This window comes from Corvus hawaiiensis, chromosome 9, assembly GCF_020740725.1.
Source record: "Corvus hawaiiensis isolate bCorHaw1 chromosome 9, bCorHaw1.pri.cur, whole genome shotgun sequence".
NCBI classification, from domain to species: Eukaryota; Metazoa; Chordata; class Aves; order Passeriformes; family Corvidae; genus Corvus; species Corvus hawaiiensis.
In genome coordinates, this window is record NC_063221.1 from 29,716,305 (window position 1) to 29,739,656 (window position 23,352).

The following is a 23,352-nucleotide window of genomic DNA, read 5'->3' on the forward strand; positions in this document are numbered from 1 at the left end:
CTGTCCTCCTCCACAGCCTCTCGTTCCCCTACACACACTCTGTCCTCATGGCTCAGCCCTGCCCAGTAGAGCAAATTCTCTCCAGCACAGCAGAAAGGAGCCTGGTTAACAGAGCTGGAACCAACACACTTGGGTCACATCTGGGGAAGGAATATGGCTGATGGAAAGGCATCTGCTGGGCACCTTCAGGCTTTGCCCATGCAAACCCCTCACACTGCTGATTCAGGACTGTGAGATGTGTGTGGCAAACACTGGGGTACCATCCCAGCATCCCTGCCCCAAGTACCACTGGATAATCTTCTGAAGGAGACTAAAGCATAGGGGGTGTAAAACAAATGAAGGAAACAACTCCACACCGAGGCACACGGCTCCTGCCCTAAACGTGCTCCCTGGCCGCAAGTTTACACACCCTGTAAGAACAGTTTTGCTCCGAGTTCCAAACCTTTCCTGCAGCAGCTGTAACAAAGCGCCCTCTGCTGGAACCGAGCTTTATTCTGTCACTTGGTCATTGCCACCGACACGAACAAAGAAATTCCAGACCCAGTGCTCGGAGACAAGAAGCTGTTACAAATACAGACACATCTTCCAGGGTATTGCATATATAGTCTTTATTAGTAGACTCTTGTCTATCATCAGTCAGAAATAGCAGAGAAGCAAGCAAAGGAAAAAAGTACTGAATATCAGTGGCAATAGCGTTAACTTTCTGCTTGGTTATGGATTGTTTATTTTTTTCAACGCAATTGTTTTTGGAAAGTTAATTATTTTTAAAAAAATAAAAATAGGGATTTTCCCTCCCCTTGCACACAAGATCTGCATCCCTGTGAGGCAGCACTGCTGCTAACTGGGAGAGCAAAACATGATTCAGCCAACAAATGTCCATAGGGATATTTGCCAGAATTGACATCTTCAGGGAGGTTGTTTGGGTTTATTTTGTGGGGTTTTGTTTGTTTCTTTTTTCCTTTTCTAAACTGCTGAATTCCAGTTTTAACTGTATCATTCTACTCACTACTCAACAATTTCTCATGTCCTGAGCAACAATTTAGTAAGGTGTAACACTGGTCCTATGGAAAGGAATAGCAGATTAGTCTGCACAGGTCCACTGAAACAAAGCCTAGATGGGGGAATAAAAGCTTTATAATAAAAAGTTTTCATGCCTAAAATGTGTTTGGTAGTAGAACTGGTATATTAGTAAAACAGATTTTTATCTCCTGGGAAGCATGCAACTTCCAAACTCATATCATTAACCTCTCGGTGAAACTAAATGATGAAAAGTAGGTTAGTTTATTTTCTTACCCTGGCTCATGTCAACTAAATCATTACTCAGCATCACAACTGTGCTCTTTCCAATTCCTACAGAATTCTGTGTGCTAGACTGGACCCTGATGGTACAAACATTGTGTTTTCTCCCACACTACCCTGCAACAAACGCTTGGAAATCTGGAGCCTTTATGTGCATGGCAAAGGCTCAATCCTGTCCCGTGTCCTCAGAAACAAATCACTTCAAAAGTCAGGGTTACTCAAACCTTTCCTTATGTAACAATACTGTTAAATCCAATAATACAACTGTGTTACTTTACCTCAGTGATCATTACAGAAAGAAGCAGCCAGGACATTGTTACCACTACCTGGGTAATCCTGACCCATCCTTCAAGGGCTGGGAATACCATGTGGACAACGAACAGTTTCTACTTCATGGTGCTGTAACACAGGAGGTTCAAAATCCTCCTCCTAACCAGCTCTAATTACTGCTGTCAGGACATTGACACTGGGGGATTTCCCAGAGTAACCTGTGCAAAACTGCAACCCAACAGCCCATGACTGAGAGGGAGGAATGCTTTCCCACCTGGAGTGTAGCTTAACCAGGAATCCAGGAATCCATGCAATACTGGTAGTCAGGAAGCCCCAAAGATGACAGTTTAGAGTAAATGCAGGCTGGGTCAACAGGCCAGATAGAGATGGATACACCAAGTGGTAAATTACACACAGTAGTGGGACCTAAAGCTGTGCACCAGCACATCTGAACATAGAGAGAGCACACAACACCCCCCAGTACTTTTGAGTCTATAGCTCTTAAATGTGGGAAAATCACTGAGTTTCAAGGGCTCCTATTTTTGTCTGATCAGGTTCTGCACCTTCCCCTTAGTGACAGAAAGAGACTCATGAAGCCTGATAAAAATATAACATTAACTTCCTGTGAAGGAGTTCCCTCCTTGGGATTTTAAAGCTTTTCAAACTCTTTATACAAACAAGAAGCTGAAACATATAAAATCTTAAAATTCCATTTATGTTATGTAGAACTATATATATACACACACATTTTTCTTAACATAAAACTTAGGTCCATTGTCTCCCCTCTAGATATAAACTCTAAGTCTTGCTTGAGACTTTCAAATATATTTTAGACCTCTTTGAGAAACTCTGCCCAAGATAAACGTGTAAATAGTAATACCTGTAAACAAGTCAAGTTTCCTTAGTATTTAGAAAGCAACATTTAAAGCACACTTTTGCTAAAATGATTCACAACGATGCAGCTCATGAAACATTTCCAAGTTGCAATCAGGAAACTTCTCAATCAAGACCAATCTGTGACTGATTTATCTAAATATATACCTGTATGAAATCATAACTGAGGAACTGATATAAACCAGTGTTTTCCTATTGAACTGCACATTATAGAGAAGACTCTGAATATAAAAGTGGGGATTTTTTTCTTTAAAAACACAAATCCTTTTCTTCTCATTGCACTCAGTTTGCCATCAATTAGGAGCTCTTGTTTCCACAGGAAACACTGGCAATTAGAAGTGGACAAACCACAATGATCTGGAGAACAACAAAAAACCTTCCTGTAGAATGGAAGGCCAGAAAGATGCAACCTGTAGTAAGACAGGAGTTACCATTTCCACTGGAAACAAACACAGCCACTACTGAGAAGTCACGAAACTCATCAGCTTTTTCTCCCCAGTATAGAAGCAGGATGGCAGAGAACGTGCCAAAAAGCTACGTGACCATCAGAATCAATGGGGAAAAGTAATATGAGAAGTAACAGTAAAAAAAGAAATTGGGTGATGTATTTTGCTACCACTGAATGAAACTTCAGACTGGATACCAGGAAAGTCTGAGCTACAAAACTCTCAGTTAAGTTTCCCTTTTGTGAACTCATTCAAACTTACACTCCCTAAAGCAAAGGAACAAATTCATTCTGAATTAGAGGTGCACCTGTAGATAAAAGAACGAAATAAAGTTTCCAAACTGAAGGACCTGAGAGAGGACCAACTCTCCTTGAAGACTGATGCACAGCATTCTTGACAGGGTGTGCTCCTTCCCGAACATCAGGCTGGTCAGTCATTAACCTCATTAGCATTAAGCATTCCTTGGGCACACAGGTCACGCACATTAAGAGTTTTCAAAGTGGTTTTAAACCACAACAATAAGATGACACTGGATTCTGTAACACTCACTATCAAAACGGATAAAAATTCTGAAAGAGTTGACAGAATGGAGAGGAGAGGAAGAAATTAAAAAATAAAACCAAAATTCCAAAGCCATCACACCGGCAATTCATGTGAACATTCATTCTCACTTCCTTCAGCATTATCCCTTTTCTCACTCTTGTACGTGGAAAGGAATAAGTTTTCTATCTGAGTCAAGAACTCTTCAGCAATGAGGCAGTTTGTTACCTTGCCCAAAGTCTTCCTCATGCACTCCAAAAGCTAGGCAAGAGAAAAAGAAATTTGTTTTAAATTGCCATTTTTACCCCCTTTCATCTGGTAAGCATTGCAAAGCAGTTTTTATTTATTTATTTAGGATTAACACTACAAAAAGTGTTTGTACATCATAAATTTAAAAGGAACAGTCACATGGGTGATCTAAACCCAAGTCTTCAAAACCAGTTACCCAACAGCTAAATTTCAGAGCATCTATCAACTCAATGTCGGTTTATAAGCAAAGATGTGTTGAGAGGAAACAAAAAAATTCAATGCGTGCAATTACTGTGTGCAAGCTTTCTGTTTATGTCTTTGCTTTGGGCACAGTTTCTGTCTTGGCTGTGCAATAACGGTACAGCTGCCATTAGTCAGAGCTCCAGAGCAGTGACTACACTGACTGAAAAATTAAGGTTCCTACTTATCCATGATAAACATGGCACAGCAGTATTTTACTGGTGGAACAAAGGAACAGGAAGGCCAAGGCTGCTCTCGAGGTGTGTGCAGGTCTTGACAGTGAAAGAACACAAAATGCTGAGAAAAGACTGAGTAATTTTTCATTAATTCTCCTCCAAACTGAGGGTCAAACCCGGTGTCTGCACATAACCACATCCCCACCTCTCCCAGAAGAGGATCTTTATTTTCACTGTGTTGTAAGTAAATAAGTTGTGCCACAGAATTCATTTATTGTCACCAATTTACATCTCTGATTTGTAGAAGTGTAACTAACTTCAGGTGACTTCTGCTGATATGAAACAGATTTGCATTTAAAAACACATCTAACATTAAAAAGTTAAGAGAAGAAAACTTACTTTTTGCAAACAAGTCAGGTCAGAATCTCTATGAAAAATTTTATCCATGGGGACACTGCTGTTGGAAGAAAAACAAACAGGAGTGCTGGGGAAAGCAGCCACAGGTCTTGACTGGAACATAACAATAAACATAGAAACATTCCAACCTGTGTGTTTGTAACAGAACTAGACACTTACCTATGGCAAAATCTGTATTTTTCAATTATCCACCGTGTTTTTTCAAATATTAATTCCCACTGAGGCTCCTCCAACATCTGTTCCGTTTCAAATTTGTAGGGCAGGCCTGCAATCAATTGAAGATCATTATTCAGTGTGTTTTTCCTGTTTAGTTTAGGTGCAATCCCTCCCTTCCCCATAATTGTTCCTCATTTATTACTGACTGCAGAAGCCTGTAGTTCTGTTCCTTGACAACATTAAGGAGGTTAAAGTAAAAGGATGACGTGTTTTGGATTCCAAATTTAATTCTGGTGGGAGTAGGAACAAATCTGTTCTCCTCCCGGCCCTTGCCAATTCCCATTCCATAAGGAAGGGCAGAGAAATCTACAACAAACCCAGAAATGGAAAAATTAAGTGTTTATAACTTAGTAGCACTTTTTTAGTCTCTGTAAGATTTATATGGTTATTAAATTAATTAAAAAGGTTTAGTTTTTAAGTATGAATGGGCTGATGGTGAAGTGCTGACTACTGTTCTCAATTTCAAAGGAATTTTGCTCAAAAATGAAGAAATTCTACTCATTTACTGCATGTGGGGGAAGAGAATGTTAGAAAATATTTTAAAGGAGAATCAGAAAGTTATTTGCAGAACACAATTTGTTTAGCAAAAATCAGGAAGAAAGAGACTGTACATTTCAGTAAATCATTTCCAAAGAACCAGAGGAGATGGCATTTTGTAAAACCTTGATTTCAGGAGCGAAACAGAAATCTGAAATCCTCTGACAGAAAATGCACATGACTACAAAAATGTCTTCTAAGGGCAATAGAGTTTGTCAGTATTTTAACTCCCCCCACAAGGGTGGGATGTGTGGGAAAAGAGGATAGAAGTGCAGGACTCTCAGTGTGGTAAACAGGAACTGGGGCACAGATGTGGCCACTGCTCCCCCTGCCCCAGGATTGTGCAGTGAGGCTCCAGGCAGAGGGGCTCCCCTTCCTGCTTCCACAGGAAAAAACAGAGGGAACTGTGGGCTCACAAGGCCTCAGTTACTGCTGTGCCAAGAGAACTGGAAACCTTGGAGTGTGGATGCCAAAATCAGGACTTTATAAATAGAGGGAGGAGGAGAGAGCAGGTAGCTAGCAGAACTATCTACTGTTATCAGGGGAATTTCCCTCAAATCCATGTCAGGAAAAGAGCAGAAGATCTCATCATCACTTGCAATACAGCAAATTTTATGTGGTATGTCCTTAACTGTTCAAGAAAGGAAAGGATCCTGTTTTCATGAAATGCCAATGGTATTTTTAATCAAGAATTTGTTCCCTTAGGTGGGGGTTCATGCCAGCACCATTTCAGCTTTCATGCCTTGTGTTCCCCTGGACAGCTGGCACATGTATGTGATCCTTTGACCTTCTGAATGCCATGCTACCCAAAAATTAGGGATTTTTGGCCACTATAGCAGCCAGTTCTTTGCTATTTACTTCTGTCTCCTCAAGCAGAGAATCTGTTCAGAACACTGTAACGTAGCAAAAACCAAGTAAGATATGAGACAGTTTCTAAGCTGTTCATATGGATTCTGTATGTAAATAACAGGGACCCGTGTCCCAACCCTTTCACTTCTTTCACGAATTGTGGGAATTACTAATACAGAAGATCAATCTTGTATATATTTATACTTGTGTATTCCTGTCCTGACAGCACAGAAACTTGCAGGTTTATTCTTTCAGTGAAATGCATGGGTTTTTCCAGCACATGTTACCATTATAAATTACACTATTTATATAATACCATCATATTACCAATATAAATACTGATTTCTCTGGTTCAAAACCAGATATTTTCCCCTTAAGATCCAAAAGGGGAAGGCAAATGAGGACACTGGTTAATAAAAGACGGGTACTTACGATAGGAACCGTCAGAACTGATCTCGTCACTAATGACCAGACAGGTGATCTGGGAATAGGGGAGAGGATTATTCCTGTTGTAAGGGCTTATGATCATTCCGATGAACATGGCACCACCCCTGGAGAAATAGCTCTAAAAACACAAAAACACAGAAAAAACCCCACATACAAAACTCCAATCTTGTTCAGGCAATGCTGCAATCTAAAAAGAGCATTTATGTCAATTGATGCTGAGCTGATGTAAGATGCATTGGTGCAACAGTGAATTAACCCGTAAACACCACGGAGGCCTCAGGGCTGTCGGGGTGCTCTGCTGAGTGCTTTTGCTGTACCTGGTATTTAGCCTGAGTGTCGATGTCCCGGATGGAGGGGTTGGGGTCGAAGGCGGGGTGGGAATGGTACCAGCCGATGACCTGGAAGCCCCTGGCCGCCAGCGATTCCGAAGCCTGAGTCTGGGACACAGGGTCCATCTCGCACTGCAGGCCTGTGCTCAGGCTGTTGCACGGCTCTGCTGCACACACCTGTGAAAAGAACCTCCAGCTGCATCAATGCAAGAAACCTCCAGCAGTTACATAAAACTTACAGAGTTTTAAGAATCATTTACCAGATCTTCCTCGTGATGCAGCTGACACTTGAACACAAGCTTAACTCTCGTATTTCAAGACTACAGTAATGAACTTCAACTTTAATATAATTAATTAATTGCCCTTCAGAAGTAAGTTACATTTATTCAAATTATAGCTATGATCATTCCAGTTTCGATATTATAGAGAAAATGTGAAAAGACAAACACTTACTTCCACGGTCTTATCAGCTTCAGAGTACCTTCCACCGAGCAGCCCAATCACTTCTGCCAGAGACACGTGAGAGTGCTGGAATGAGATCAAACAAGTAGGAAAGTCCAAGCTGTGGGATTTCTCACAAGTCAGTGACTTCTCAAGGATATGGAGAAGGAAAGCTCAAGACAACTCAAGACTCTCAAATAGCCAGTACTTCATTTAAAGCAAACAGAAAAGATTAAATTTGCTTATTATATACACACCACAGATGTAGTGCAAGGGTGCAACACTTCCATACACGAGGCAATGCTGGCTTCAAAAACTGCAGCCTGGGCAGAGCTGAACAACTGCACACATTTTGGTACAGCCTGTTGTTCTTGAAAAAACCCACACATTGCTTTGCAAACACAAAATCAGTTCCCAGACTGGGAGAAAATGAAGCCATAGATTTCAGAAGGGCAGTCTGTTCCAGAAAGTAGCTTTAAGCAAGTTAGATTTAAAGTATGACAGAGAGTAGTAAGTAGTAAAGCTCTCAGTAAAGTAGCAAAGCTCTTACTACTTTTTCTAGAAGGTCAACAGTTGTACATTAAGCACAATACAAAACCCATTCATTTTAGGGGCTTTATTTAATACTAGATTCTCACTGCTAGGTCTGACTGGAAAGAATCACAGAATGGTTTGGGTTGGAAGGAAACTTCATGATTATCTCATTATTCCCCCTGTCATGGGCAGGGACACCTTCCATTAGACCAGGTTGTTCAGAGCCCCACCCACCCTGGCCTTGAACACTTCCAGAGATGGGGCAACCACAGCTTCTCTGGGCGAACTCTTCTATTTTCTTGGTCTTCTTATGTTGCTCATTAAAAAATCCCCCAAACCCACAGCATACACATCACAGCTTTTTGAAAGACAAAACTTAATGCTCACCAAATCCATTATTAAAAGTGCTTCGGAAGACACTTTCACCTGAAAGGGTGCCTGAAATGACAAACACAGTAATGAGTATAAGAAAAGTAACCCAAAGCAATGGAGCCTTCTTGGTAGTTCCCTCAGAGGCACATACCTGCTTCTCTTCCGTGAACAAACAGCATGGTATCAGCTGAAAGGGATCAAAGGAACTATAAAATGAAAGAAAATTTCTCTAAAGATGTAGGACAGTCAGGAAACTTTTCAAGTTTCCCACTGTCTCCTTGGCAAAGGAGGAATAACCTTGTTTTCTTCACTGGATTTTCTCATCCTACATTAGGATGACTTCCACCAAATACAGAAATGTCACTTCCCACACTCCTGAATTCCAACATGGAACATCTGAAATGCATCCCTGCTATTTCAGACCACGATACATATTAATGCTTTGCAGGGTTCCAGCCTGACACTACACAGGACATTTGTTCAGCTCCTAGCAGATCTGTGTTCGAACACGATGCAATCAAATACCTTTTGATTTGTCTCGAACCTTTAGAAGATTTTGCAGGTTTCAGTTTTTCTTCCTCTCTCCTTCTTGCTAATTCTTCAGCCGAGAGATGCTGAAAAGATTTTTTAAAAAAATTCAATATTTTAATGTCTGAAGTGCTTTTTCAGCCCTGATTGCAAAACCAGCCTAGAATAAATTCTTGATATAATTAGTGTATTACAAGACTATTCAAGACAGAGGCAACAGCCATGGCAGAACCAAGCAGTGTGGAAGGAGTGACAATCTGAGATCAAGTCCACAAGGTGTCTGTTTAATGCCTGATGAGAGAATTCTCTCACTCTCCAAGTCAATTAAATTCAGTAAAATCACAGCCCACATCACAAACCAGGTGTAAATCCAGGTGTGACAATCTGCCATTACCACAGCCAGAATTTATCATGACCACTCTCCAGGGATGAAGTTTTTCAACCTTTATTTCCGTCCAAATATGTATTTTGCAGGAAGTGTTGCAATTATTAAACTACAATTACTCAAAAGTAGGTATGGCATGATAACATTATGGAAGTAATTGTTACAGGAAATTACTGAAAGGTTGAAAATTAAGAAGGTTTTCTCTACAGGAAAATTGGATGTTTACAGTTCTTTCTTTACTTTTCATATAATTTGAAATTGTAGGAACAGACAAATATTTTCTTTCCAATTCTCCCATAAAATATTTAACCTTGTATGAATTTTTAAAGCACTTAATAAACCACAATATTCTGGGGATATTGCTAGTAGCAGAATTAATATTAGGAACTCATTATCACCTGCATAAGGAGCATAAGGAAACCATACAGGACTGAAAATGTAACATTTAAATGTTATTCTCCCATCCCCTACCATTACCATTAAGGCAGTTAACTGAAAGCAACGGGTCATGAAATCTCCTACAAGACAAGGCAAAGAGTTTTTATGGGCATAAAACCCCTGTGCAAACCCCAAATGCAGTTGTATTTATCAGCATGAAGATGTACCAGCTGCTGCATTACTTTCAAATTACACTTCCACAAGAGAGGGTAAGTCCCTGTGACACAACTGTTCCCTTGTCTGTTTAATGCAACACCACCTGCCAGCAATTAGCAAGAATTGATGATTTAAGGCACGTTTAAAACACAGGAGGGTTACCTCAAATGTCTGTCCTTCCAAATCCTTTGCATCACACCAGTTTCCCCAAGGGTCCCGCACTCGCCGTCTTCTCGTGCGCTGAGGCAAGAAACCACCATGAGTCAAAGCTCTTATCCCGAAAAAACTGCATTTCCTTCATCTAGGCAGCCATGAGGACATTGTCCAAAAGGTCACTGCCCCAGGAGTGGTACTGACACTCTGACATGTTCCCACAAGAGAGAGAACACCCCGAGCTCTGTAGAATTAAGGAGCTCACAATCTGTCCCGAAATACCATCAGTGATATTTAAGGCTGCGAAGGCTGTTGGTATTCCCTGGAATATCAGCATCCCTGACAGCAACAGGGCATTGATATCCAGCTCTGAATTATTGCTCAGACAACACACAAAGCTATAAACTCCGTGTGTTTACATTTAGCGTATGCTACAGTTCTTTACATTTCAATTTACTAGTTTTAAAGTGGGATTGATTTAGTTTTCCTCTCATCAACTGATTTACTTTGCTGTGAAGTACTTAAAAATGCTACATTAAGTGTGAATATAAAAATTAACTTTGGCAAGCCTTGGTAATTCATGCAATTATAAATGAGTTACTACTGCATTTAATTGTGTGCATAGGGGTCTCAGTAAGCCGTAACACATACCTACTGCATTTAACAGTTGAAATGCAAACAATCACACACTGCAATGCACTTCACTATTTTCTGGCTAATAAATTGTGGGGAGGAGTGGGTTTGGGCTGCAGGGGAAGGCCTGCAAGACAACTGAAGTAAAGTACATGAACAAGTGAGTGGGTGTGAGACACCTGTACCTAGACTGACACCCCAATCACAGGGCACTCTAACGAAACTGCAACCTGAATGAGGGGAGAAATTCCCCGAGGTGCCCTGGCTTGCAAATGCAAACTGGGAGGATTTTCCCCCTTTCTTCTGCCCCAGGCTGTACCATGGACTGCAGGCGCTGGGCCAGCTGATAGGCTTCCACCGTGTCCTTGCCCTCCCTGCAGCGGCTCCTGTCGGCGGGCTGGGGCCGGTTGTACACAGCCTGTTCTGCAGGACACACAGGGGACAATTCCTGTGTCAGCAGAGCTCAGGGCCACTCAGCACTGCCACACACACAGGAATGACATGGGTAAGTGTTAGCAGCAAATGGCACAGGAAAAAAGCAACCAAAACCCTCACAGTGAAAAGACATCTCTTGACGTTCATAATTCTGAGTGATGACACAGCCCTCTCCCACTACACTTTTAAAACAACTGAACATCCTTCCTTATTATTAATTAATTTTTAGTAACTTTACTTTAGACAAAATGTACTTGCAAGACACGTTGCTCCTCTCCTAAGTAACTGTCATGCAGCTTTGGACCAAAATCCATTCAGGCACTCTAAGCCAACATCAAGTTACAGCTGTATGTTCACTTTTAACAGGTAACCTAATTTTAACATGTCAATTGTTTAAAAACTAGCCCTGAGGATGAAGGCATTGGGGTTTATTTAGGAATTAGTTATAATTTAGCATGGGAGAAGAAACAATTACTCGAATTCCAACTAGTAAGAAGACACGCAGAATTTCAGATACAGCTGGTAACCTCAATTATTCATTAAAATGAATAATTTCCAGTTTCTTGCTGGAAGGCAGGAGTGAGTAGTTCCTCCATGTCATCAGAATTTCAGATACAGCAGAATTTCAGATGCAGCTGGCATCAGGATACACAGAAAAGCACAAAACAAAAAACACATCCCACCAGCTAGTGGGTGGTAAACAGGAGGGAAGGGGAAAAGAAAGAAAAAATAAAAGGTTTTGTGTGAATCCAAAATTCATAGTCCTGTTAACAGGTTACAAGCTCCTCTAGATTTTGCAGGGTAATGAGAGACAATCTGTCAGAAGGTCCTTCCTAGCAAGGATGAATGTGCATCCTCTGTGGGAGCAGCACACCCTAATGCTGGGCAGTCCTTCAACATGACACCAAAGGAGGCTCTTTATTGATTCCAACAGAAATATCTTTACCACAGCCAAAGTTGATTGCTCCTATCAGCTCCAGGTACGTGTGGATCCGCCCGATGCAGTTGACGTCCCCGCAGTTCTTCAGGCCAGGACGCACCGAGGTCTTGTTCAGGTATTTGGGTTTGCATCTCTCCCTGAAACAAAGCACAGCACCTTGTCAAAGAGCAGAACAGACCCCGAGGGGACAAGGGAATTGTGTGACCTTAACTGAGGTCCTGTTTTCACTCTCTAGGCACTTATTCCTTCCTTTCAAACTGATACGGAATCTTTTCAGTTCAACACTTCTCTGGTGTGGAATGGCATTTTAGTCTCTCTTTGCAACTAGAACAAGCTGTCAGAGCACAAGACAACTGAGTGAGAACAAAGTTAAACTCAGTAATTCTTTCTACTTCAAAGCAAGCACAAACCAACACTGGCAACCAAACTATCTTGAGCCTGCTACCACAAGTCACTACGATTCCTTACACTAATCCTTGGGATATGGAATATCAAATATTTAAGTGTACAAGCACCACTCCAAATTGATTCTTAATTTGAGGCATTCTTTTGGTCAACATTATTTGCTCTAGCACAGATTATTACTTCTTGCTGCCCTTCTTTAAAGGCAGGGCTACAGAATTAATGCCACTGGTTATTTTAAGGAACCATTTATTAAAACCATTCTTTACATACAGGATGGCAAAAATGGCAAGAAAATAGCATAGCCAAAACAAATGCAGCCTGTTCTGGTACAGGACATTAATTTTCTTAATGTTTCTAAGTACTTTCATTCCTCAGCTTCCAAAATGCCAGAGAAAAAATAGGGAAGATGCAGAAGAAGCATTAATAATGAATGCTGTTCACTGGCAACCTACCATACAATTAATTTTACTCTTTTCCGAAGTAAGCTATTAGTGCTAAGTAGTGTTTTAACTACATCAAACCAGGATATCTTAATCACTTATTTCAATAAAATAAATTAATGCATCTCACCACTGGTCCAAAATATAATTCCTGATTTTCAAATAACGCTCTGGTGTTTTGGCCTGGCGCCCTTCGAAGAATTCGGGAATAGCCTGCTTTTCTTCTTCCAGAATGATGCTTCTGTCAACCTCCACTTCTTGATCAGGTGGCTTCAGCTCCTCTGCTTCCTCTTGATGATCTTCATCCACTTGGCACGAAGAAGGAAAAAGCAATCCATTATCAGCTGGGTCTCTTTGCTCCTCACTGAGCTCCTGATCAGTTCCTTGTGCAGTCCCATGACATGTGACTGGTCCACCTTGTTCAGCTTTCTCAATGAAGTTATTGTACTGCTGGTAATCCAAATTCACAGAGTTATCCCCATTCAGGTGCTGGGAACACGTTGCTGCCACCGCAGGAAATACCAATGCATCCACTGTCTCTGGCCTGGTATGGTGAGGATCTTCTTTAGGTAAAGCAGTTGCAGAACTGTGTCCAGCAGATGAAAAACCTTGTTCCACTGCTTTTGTTTCTTCAACTGGACTTCTTGGAATAACAGGAAATTCAGATTTTGCAGTTTCTTGCTGGAAGGCAGGAATGAGTAGTTCATCCATGTCATCAGTTATGTCCACTTCCTCATCATCTGACAGCTTTTCAATTTTCACTGCGTTCAGGTTGGGGTCTGCACGGCCTCTCAAGTTTCCAGCTTCTACCCTTATTCCATCCTCCATGGGAAGGCTGCTCCCACACTGACTTTGCTCTTCTTTTTCAGAATCACCATTTTTTGCCTTAGGAAAATATAAAACACTTTTAGGAGGGAGAAACAAACCAAACCCATCTGCCTGCCAAATAATCAGAACTATTTTATTAAAGCAGCAGACATTCTGAAGTGTTTCCTCTTTGATTTATCCTTTTAATTTATTTTAATCCATTGCAACTGACTTTTACACAGCATTACTGGGATACTTTAGCCCAAGTGGAAATTTACATGTATTTCCAGTCAAAAACCCCTAGAAAGTAGTTATTTCTTCTTAAAATCCACGAAATCTCAAATGAGGATGAAGCTAAAACTACAACACACAGCAAAAACAGCTATATAGTGCAAAACCAGTATTTTCAGACTAACAACCAACAGTATAAGAGACCACAATTATACTACATTTATTGTTTAGTTATATCAGCAATAAAAATACTGGTCACGCTAGGAATTTGAAATCAGGTCTGATTTCACATTTAAATCTGCAAATATGATATTCCACTTTTCTGAATATGGGAATGAATAGAGTACCTGCTTTGACAGCAGTGCCCTGAAAAGACAGATTAAAACCAAGCTACCCATTGGCAAACACCTTTTTGCCAGCTCCAGGGATGCTCCATTTACCTTGTTCCTAAAGTACTGCCGAGCGTAGCTCTTGACTTGCAGAACCGTTCGAGTGCCAATCAACTTGGCAATTTTCGTCCACCTGCGGCCAAATTTCACCTAAAACAACAAAGCACATGGAAGTCACCCAAACTCTGACATCCCACACATGGCACTGCATGTGTCAAACGAGTTCAAAACCTCGATTATTCATTAAAATACACACACAGTACAGCAGACCCATGGTAAAGAACCTCACTATTCATGTTCTACCAAGACTGAAACTGCATCCAGTAGTAAGAATTCTTGTTATTATTAACTAGAGGATCTTCTTCACCCAGTTCAGGCACTCTGCTGCCTGCTATCCCAAGCAATCCTTGTGCCTGGCAAAGCAAACCCTTTTACAACTGGCACAACCATATAATCTCCGCAGACCTTACAACAGTAAAGGATTTCATTTGATTACCTGATCTACCTTAAGGACACACTGTACTTCCCATAGTTAATGCAGCATTGTGATTGTACAACGTGTTTACAATACGTGTTAACTCCTTTGCTGTTCAAGATAAATTCATTAATTCAATTTATTTTTTTTATATATATATATACTCACCAGTCCTTGCTCAAACAGCTCTTTTTCCTCTAATGTCCACTTCAAGGAGCAGCCAGGTGCTTTTGTAGGCGATCGCACCCTGGGAATGCAGGAAGCAGAAATCAGTGCTTTCCCAAATCCAGATTCTCCAATCCCAGTCACTCAAGGCACCTTCTGACAAGAGGACTACTCCCCATCTTTGGTAAAACTCAAAGTATTGCTTTAAACATGAATGTGACTCAAAAATAAAATACGGAGAATCACATCAGCTTGTCCATCACAATGGAAGATTTAAGGCAACTTGATACTCATCAGTGACTAGTGGCACAGAAATACATAAAAGCAGGCAACAGAAAAGATCAGGCAAAAAAGCCAACTAGAATTACCAATTTTTTATTGTAAACCACTGTGCTACCAAAAAAAACCCCAAACCTGGTTTACTCCAGCCTGTTGTCACACACAACAGTATTTCTTCCTGTTGAAAGGTCTCTTAAATAATTTTATACAGCCAAATAAAAGAAACTTTGATTTTTATTAAAATAGTATCTAGTAACTTAACAAAATCAGATACCACACTTAAAAATGCAATTCAACGCAATTCAATGTTAAAATGTACATACATGACTTTTCCAGTTTTCTTATGTGGGCTGCAAATAAAAGAGTGAAAATAAAAATTAGTAACTGTGCTGCTGGTGCATATCTCAGCAAATAATTTTAGAAGGACTTTTCTTTCTACTCAGCTAAGTAAGAATTTTTCCCAGACCGATCTTACCTTTTCATAGATCTTTTCTCTACTTCCTTTTGGCTGAGCCATATTTTTTCAGAAAGTGATTTATTAGATAAATAATATCTGAAACAGTCATTAAGTTTTCAAAGCACCAGAGATATTTGTACATGCGAGAATTTTAATAATCATATAAATTACACTGCTTCAGAATTACCCAGCTGTAGAAACAAATACTGCCATTTCTACAGCAGGATTTCTGCAATCTATCTACAAGATGACAGAGCTTCAGTCACCTTTACAGAGAAAGGTTTGTCCAGTTCTTTTGGAAAGAAGAGGTTTTTTAGCATTCTACAGGAAAACTTAAATCCAAATCAGCAAAAGGATACTCTTCTTCCAGCAACATATTCTCAATGACAGCCCTGTTTTCTTCACTAATGCTGCTGTCCAACATCCAGGGCTGCAAACAACAAAAATACAGTTTAGTGTCTGAATTCTGTCACACTGTACTTGAGTACTGACAATAAACAGATTCTAAAAGTAAGGAAAAACCACTGGTTAAAAACCTAAAAGAGTGTCTACATGGAGAGAAGAGAGAACACAGAAGCTCTGATAACCTTGCTAGAAGCAGCATTCATTTAAAAAATACTTACAAGACTGTTGCCAGTTCTCCAAGATGAATCAAGATAGTGATCCTGCAGCAGGCCTGATGCTGTGTTTTCATGATCTCTGAAAGAAACTCCAGTGTTCAGAATAACTACGTTTTTAATATTAAGAGTGTCATTGAGTTGTATTATCTCCACTAAACATTTCTACATCTTTCCCCCAATCAGGTAAAAACAAACTGTTTTCCTGTCGAGGAGAGCTCCTACTTACACAAGATTTAGTAGAATCCTGTCATACAGGGTGGTTAGAACCATAGAATAAAATCCTGGAATGGTTTGGTTGGAAGATCATCTCATTCCAACCCCCTAGACCAGTTGCTCTAAGCCCTGTCCAACCTGGCCAGGGCTCACCACCCTCACAGGGAAGAGTTTCTTCCCAATATTTAACTGAGTGCTCTTACAGACTTCATCCAGTTTATACTTAATCTTTTCTGTAAATAACTATTGATTAGAGATCTGTCACTGATTAACATCATTGATCAACTTCCTTTTATTTTCATGCAGCATAAGATCTCCTTAATAATTCATGTAATTACTTGTTTTCAAAAATCTTTGCTTCCAGAACATTCAGACTTGTCTAATTAGCCCTATATTCCCTGCAGTGTTACTAAATCAAACTCACCTACTACTCTGAAGTGCTTTGTGCAGCACTTCAAACATCTCTTTATAGGATAAAAGATCAGGATGAGTCTCCATGTCCAGAAATCAATACAACTCCTGCTTCTTTTGGAGCATATCCAGGAGAGGGTGGGATCAACAGCCCCCTTTGCCAGCAGCCTGTCTGCAGCAGTGGCAGGGGCTACTTGAGGGCAGTGTGTCTCTGGTACAAACCTCTCGTTCTCTCCCAGCACCTGCAAGTGCTTGATCTGAGGCATTACAGTCACTGCCCATTCACTCCAGCATCCCTTATCCATGAATCTGCTGAAGCCCAGAAAGCCAATGGCATCCTGGGCTGCATCAAAAGCAGCATGGCCAGCAAGGCACAGGAGGCGATTCTGCCCCTCTGCTCTGCTCTGGTGAGACCTCTCTTGGAGTGCTGCATCCACCTCTGGGGTCCTCAACATAAGAAGAACATGGAAGTGTTGGAGCAAGCCCAGAGGAAGCCATGAAGTTGATAAGAGCAGTGGAGCACCTCCCCTACAAAGGCTGGGAGAGCTGGGGCTGTTCAGCCTGGAGAAGAGAAGGTTGTGTGGAGACCTGATAGCAAACTTCCAGCTCCCTTCTGAAAGGGCTACAGGGAAGTTAGAGAGGGACTCTTTGCAGGAACTGTAGCGATAGGACAAGGACTAATGGGTACAAACTGAAAGAGGGAAAAATTAGGTCAGATATTAGGAAGAAATTCTTTACTTGAGGATGGTGAAGCCCTGGCACAGGTTGCCCAGGGAGATTGTGGATGCCCCAACCCTGGCAGCGTTGAAAGCCAGACTGAATAAAGCCTTGAGCAACATGGTCTAGTGGGAGATGTCCCTGTTCATGGCGGGGGGGTTGGGACTAGAAGATCTCTAAGGTCCCTTCCAATCCTTAACATTCCATAATTCTATGAATCAGTTTCCTGCACCTTCCTCCTGGCATTCAGCTTTCTGAGCCTCCCTGCCTCCGCGAGCTCGCTAACACAGTTACACAACCCAGCACCTTCTCTATGGGTATTTTAAGGATTCTCCCAGCAGCCTCGCAGCGCTGTTCCGGGCTCTGAGGGATCCCATGAGGGCGGTTCCGCGTTCTCCTCACACCAGCGCTACCACAGCCCCGTTCCCGGTGCCCTTCCCCACGATGCCCCACATCGGCGCTGCCCGCTCTCCACAGGCACTCCGTGTTACTCCAAGGTCTCTCCCGGAGCGGCGAGAAGCGCCCGGCCCGGGTGGCCCCCTCAGCAGCGGCTCCCCCCTCACGACCCCCGCCCACCGCGGACGGACGGGACGCGCTGGCCGGAGCCGCGGCGGGACCCTCGCGACCCTCACTCACCCCGGTGCGGCCGCAGGGTCCCCCTCAATGTCCACCTCGGGCTCCTCCGCCGCCGCCATGACACCGGGCCCGCTGCTATCGCGGGAAGGGGCGGGCCCGGCGCCGCGGAGATGGGCGGGAGCAGCGCCCCGAGGAGCGGCCGCGGCGGAGGCGGAGATGGCGCTGGGGTAGGCGGAGCGCGGGGCAACAGGGGCGGGCGGGGAGCTGAGGGACAGGGCCGAGCCGTGAGGGGACAGGGCCGAGCCGTGAGGGGACAGGGCCGAGAGCTGAGGGGTCAAGGCCGGGCTGTGAGGGGACGTGGCCGGGCTGTGAGGGGACATGGCCGGGAGCTGAAGGGACATGGCTGGGCGGTGGGGGAAGGGGTGACAGGCAAAGGGGGTCTGAGGAGGAGTGCGGGATGCGGCGATGGAAGGTTGGAGCCCACACTGGTGAGGGGCACCCTCAGAGATATACGCAGGGCTGGGCCCATCACTGCGAGAAGGATGTGGAGGGGCTGGAGCATGTCCAGAGCTGGGGAAAGGCCTGGAGCACAAGTGTGATGAGTGGCTGGGGGTCTCAGCCTGAAGAAAAGGAGGCTCGGGGCGACCTCTTCTCTCTCCACAACCCCCTGACAGGAGGGTGCAGCCAGGTGGGGGTCGGGCTCTGCTCCCGGGGAACAAGGGACAGGACAAGAGGGAACGGCCTCAAGTTGCACCAAGGGAGGTTTAGATAGATATTAGGAAAAATTCCTTCACAGAAGAGGTGATTGAAACACCCTGTCCAGGTTGTTGGTGGAGTCACCATCCCTGGAGGTGTTTAAGAAAAGACTGGACGTGGCACTCAGTGCTCTGGTTTACAAGGTGGTGATCCGTCAAAGGTTGGACTTGATGATCTCAGAAGTCTTTTCCATCCTAAATGGTTCTGTGATCCTGGGTACCCACACAGGCTGTGTGCCCCTGTGTCCTTCAAGTATGTGGTCATGTCTGTTCATTCACCAGGGCATTGTGAGGGTCAAGTTAAAGTGTTTTATCAATAAGAAAAAATCGGTTTTATTCTCATACGTTCTTCAATGTGTTTCATTTCACAAGAGGTATTTGAGTGTTTAAGATAATTTGGCTTGTAATCTGAAGGGAAGTGTAAGGGTTAATTATCATTAACCCCAGAGAACTTTCTGTTGACTCAGAAAGTGTTTCTGTTTATATTTGTGTTGTCATCTCAATACAAATATTTTGAAGCAACAAACTCTGTTGCAACCTTTTTATTCTGAACGTTTCGTCTTTGTGGTGGAATGGGTTTCAAAGTGACAATAATAAATGACAAATGCAACGGTTCTCTCTACTTAAAAATGCAAAATCTAGACAATGGTATGATAAAAGAAAGAAAAATAATTGTTAATAATTGTTGTAGTCTCAGGAATACCTTGAGGATACAGACATCTTATTCATAATAGATTTTTTTTTAATTGTAGTTTTACCAAACAATGCTTAACTAAGCTATCCATACAGGCTAATATTCACAGATATATGAAAAGATATTTTCTATCTTTGTCTTGATTTATACTAGAGGAGGTCAAACACAATGTGTTTAAGGCTAGAGCATTTTAAATAGGTCCCAAGTATGACATTCATGAGAGAAGTAGAAGACCGATCAATACTTAAAAGTTTAAGTGTCTTTAAGATCCATTTTTTTCCAAGATCACCTTTGCTAACTTAATTCTGCCAGCTCAAGCATAATTCTCAATCATACTCTACAATAGGACTATTCAAATTACATTAAAGAGAATTTAAATGTTAAGGGGTTTTTTTTACATCTTCATTTTGTTATTAACATTTTCTTTCTCAACAGGGTTACAATTTGAGCCTGATTTTCTGTCTTATTAAATTCTGCTACTTGCAGTGGAGTCTTTCTGAGGCTGTTCACAGCAAGCAAACTTGCTTTTTCCCCTCGTGGGCAGTTGAGGAGGGCGCTCACAGCCCTGAGGTGTCCGGCCCTGCAGGCGCAGTGCAGGGCAGTGTCCCTGCTGCTGTCCAAGGCGTTGATAGCAGCGCCGTGGCTCAGGAGGAGATTTATCACCTCTCCATGTCCATACTCCGCTGCAATATGCAGGGCTGTCTTCCTCCAAATGTTTCTGTCGTCAATATTTTTATTTTTTTCTGAGGCCAGCAGAATTTTTACGATGTCTATGTTTCCTTTCATGGTGGCATAGTGCAGCGGGGTGCATCCATCCATGTCCTTAGCTCCAGCTCTCCCTTTGTTAGCCAACAGCACTTCCACAATGCTGAGGTGTCCTCTTGTGGCTGCAGCGTGCAGGGGAGTCTTCTTCTCCTTGTCCTGTGCGTTGGGATCAGCTCTGGCCTTCAGGAGCATCTCTGCCATTGTTTTGTCTCCCTGCTCAGCAGCCAAATGTAAAGGGGACTTTGCCTGCTTGTCCTGAGCGTTAACGTGAGCTTTGTGGTGCAGCAGCTGTCGGGCAACATCGGCGTGACCTCTCTGACTTGCGATGTGCAGGGGAGTAACAAAGTCTTTAGTGACAGCGTTAGTTTTGGCCCCAGCATTGACTAAAAGGCTTACCAATGCTCCCTTATTCTGGAGCGCAGCAATGTGGAGCGGGGCTTCCTCGGCTTGGTTCCTGACGTTTGTGTCCATCCCCTTGCGCAGGAGCAGATCTGCGATGGAAGCGGCCCCAGCCCGAACTGCCAAGTGCAGAGCTGTGTCTGCAGCAGGAGTCCTTATTTCCAAGTTTGCTCCTTTTTCCATGAGAACTTGTGCTGACTCTGCTTTGCCCATTTCACAGGCCAGCAGCAAAGGGGTGTAATGAATTTCATTGCGGGCATTGATATCTGTGCCTCTGTCTACTAAAGCTGCTACAACACCATGCAGATTCCTCTGTACAGCTCTAAAAAGAGCTGTCTTCTTTATATCAGAGGACAGATCTTTAGAATATTCCAGTAGTATTTTGAAGATGGATGGGTGGTCGCTGTTGAAGGCTCTTTCAACCATGTTGGAATCAACAGTGGCTCCAGCTTCTAGAAGTACTTTTGCAGTGTTTTCAGATCCCCGAGAAACAGCGTAACTGAGAGCAGTCTGTCCTCTCTCATCCTTTCCTTCAGTGGAGGAACCAGCCTCTAGAAGCATTTTGGCTAGGCTGCTCTCATCTCTAAGAGCTGCCATGTGCAAAAAGTTGTGCTGGTTCCTGCAACTCCTTGCCTCTTCTTTCAGGAGCATTTTCAATATGTGACTGTGGTTATTCTCTGCAGCCCAGTGAAGTGGTGTCTTGCCTTCCCTGTCCAGAGCGTGCATGGAAGCACCACCTTGGAGAAGCACCTTGACTGCACCTCCGTGGCCTTTCTCAGCAGCCCTGTGCAGGGCTGTTCTCCCTTTCCTGTCCTTCACACCTGTCCTTGCACCTTTGCTGAGCAAATATTCCATGATGGATAGATGGCCATTGGCAGCTGCAACATGCAAAAGAGTTTCACTGGAAGGGTTTAGCACACTGAGATCATCATCCTTCAGTGTTTTCTCTAACTCAGGCAGGGAGCCTTTAGCAACTGCAGCAAAGATGTCGACAGCAGCATGATCTTTTCTAGGCTTTGTTGCCCTTGAAAGTGGAGTTACTTTTCCTTTCTTCTTAATTGCCCCTTTATGCTTTTTTCCCACAGGTCTGTCTTTTTTCCCCTGGCGCTGTTCACTGCTATTTTCAACCCAAACCTTATCTTTTTCAAGTAAATACCCAACCAATTGTCTTCTGGCATCTCCAATGCTTTCATTTACTTCACTAACGTATTTTCTTATCTTGCTGTAAAGTTTTGGCTCCACTTGCTTTAAACATGGATAAAAAAAGAGCCTGCAGGCTCGTTCACCTTGAGAAATGAGTATGTCTAAAACCCGAGAGTTCTTTTCTGTTCGTGTCCTGTAGAAACTCAGGACCAGCTTTTTTTCTGGGGTAAAAATACCATTTTCTATCAGCCAGTGCAGGAGCTGGTCTGGGTCATTTATGCCTTGTACGAGCTCTTCTTTTTTAGTCCTTAGGACTTCAATTGCGTATGGATTTGTAAACAGGCTGCTTGAATGCATGTTCATGTTGCTAATCAAAAAGTGAATTGAGGTATTGTTTGAAGGTAAATAGGAAATAGCAAAGCAGGCTCACATATTTTCAGTCTTTTCATAGAACTATGAACGAACAACCGTTGTAGATCGGTGATAAATCTTTAAAGAAATCAAAACTCCCTCACCTTTGAGTTTCCAGTTGTTAGAAGTCCTTTGATCTTCTCTGTTCTTCCTTAGCAACGAGTACAGCTTAATAACAAAACAGAAGTCTGTGATATCTGAAGATATTTCACTTGGAAGGCTTCTTCCAGATTTTTAATGCATAATTAGGGGTTAAAAAATGCTTTTGTGAATCTGATATTTGAATAGAAGATAGTTGTTAGTTGAGTTCCTCTGTTCCTCTGGCCAAGCTGGCTCCTAAATGACCAGTCAATTAAACATGACAAAAGAAAATTCACAGCATAGTTACTGTTGCCATGATCACACACCTCGTATGATCTGAAATGAAAGAGTGCACACTGCCAGCTATGCAGGTGAAAACCCTATAATGCAATGAAATAAAAGCATAAAGACCTAGATAAAAATAAACTGTTTAAGCAGCTGGTTATAAAAAGTGATCCAGCCTTTCTAGTATGAGCTACAGCTCCAGTCAGAGGTATATTTAAGGCCATTTACCTTGTCATTCCTGCTCTAACACAGAGTCTGTCTGGAAAAGTTAATTCTTTTACATGAGGTGGATCAAGGCGTGTGATTCAGTGTGCAATATTTAAAGTATAATTAGAGCTTCAAATCTGCGTAGTCTTCCATATGGATGTAGGACCTTGGGATCTAGCTGTAATTAATTTAACTTATTGGTGTTTAAATTCCCTATGGAAGAGAAGGAAATAAAATAGTAATTATCCACACATTTTGAAACCAATTGAGAGAAAAATTGAGATTATAGAGTTTGAGAAAAGCTGGAGGTAAAATGAGTTAAAAAGTTGAAATCTTGACCTTATTTAAGCAAGTGGGAAATTTTGCCATTAGTTTCTTCATTCAGTGCCCTTTTTGCTGGGTCCTGCTCCCTTTGTATGTATTTTCTTTAATAGTATGTACAAGGTGACTGATAAGATTTTTAATTTTTTGCTGTTGACTTTAACTTTATAAGTAAGATCACA

At 42.3% G+C, this 23,352-nt stretch overlaps 2 protein-coding genes across 2 annotated transcripts; both read right to left on the bottom strand.

Annotated features, from left to right (window-relative positions):
* Nucleotides 1-591: 591 nt before the first annotated feature.
* On the bottom strand, nucleotides 592-18,284 carry MYSM1 (Myb like, SWIRM and MPN domains 1). The gene is made up of 20 exons (XM_048313084.1): nucleotides 18,170-18,284; nucleotides 16,196-16,271; nucleotides 15,932-16,002; nucleotides 15,591-15,668; nucleotides 15,439-15,465; nucleotides 14,840-14,918; nucleotides 14,248-14,346; nucleotides 12,900-13,654; nucleotides 11,931-12,061; nucleotides 10,869-10,972; nucleotides 9,926-10,003; nucleotides 8,782-8,870; nucleotides 8,408-8,462; nucleotides 8,272-8,322; nucleotides 7,363-7,437; nucleotides 6,898-7,086; nucleotides 6,566-6,698; nucleotides 4,691-4,796; nucleotides 4,514-4,571; nucleotides 592-3,710 (listed from the first exon to the last, which is right to left on the bottom strand). Exons 1-20 carry the CDS (start codon nucleotides 18,226-18,228, stop codon nucleotides 3,546-3,548), a joined length of 2,478 nt encoding a protein of 825 aa, XP_048169041.1. The 5' UTR covers nucleotides 18,229-18,284; the 3' UTR covers nucleotides 592-3,545.
* Nucleotides 18,285-19,476: 1,192 nt separating this feature from the next.
* On the bottom strand, nucleotides 19,477-22,760 carry LOC125330182 (CARD- and ANK-domain containing inflammasome adapter protein-like). The gene has a single exon (XM_048313085.1). The coding sequence runs from the start codon at nucleotides 22,226-22,228 to the stop codon at nucleotides 19,961-19,963; it is 2,268 nt and encodes a 755-aa protein (XP_048169042.1). The 5' UTR covers nucleotides 22,229-22,760; the 3' UTR covers nucleotides 19,477-19,960.
* Nucleotides 22,761-23,352: the final 592 nt, after the last annotated feature.

What these genes read in the sequence shown, in the direction of transcription:
- LOC125330182 (XM_048313085.1), bottom strand. Translation starts at nt 22,228, where the DNA reads ATGAACATGCATTCAAGCAGCCTGTTTACAAATCCATACGCAATTGAA.
- MYSM1 (XM_048313084.1), bottom strand. Translation starts at nt 18,228, where the DNA reads ATGGCGGCGGCGGAGGAGCCCGAGGTGGACATTGAGGGGGACCCTGCG. An exon ending in CCCAGCGCCTGCAGTCCATG is followed by an intron (nt 10,004 to 10,868) that starts GTACAGCCTGGG and finishes TTCTTGCCTCAG; the next exon opens with CGCACGAGAAGACGGCGAGT. An exon ending in CACTTTTAATAATGGATTTG is followed by an intron (nt 7,438 to 8,271) that starts GTGAGCATTAAG and finishes ATCTCATTCCAG; the next exon opens with CACTCTCACGTGTCTCTGGC.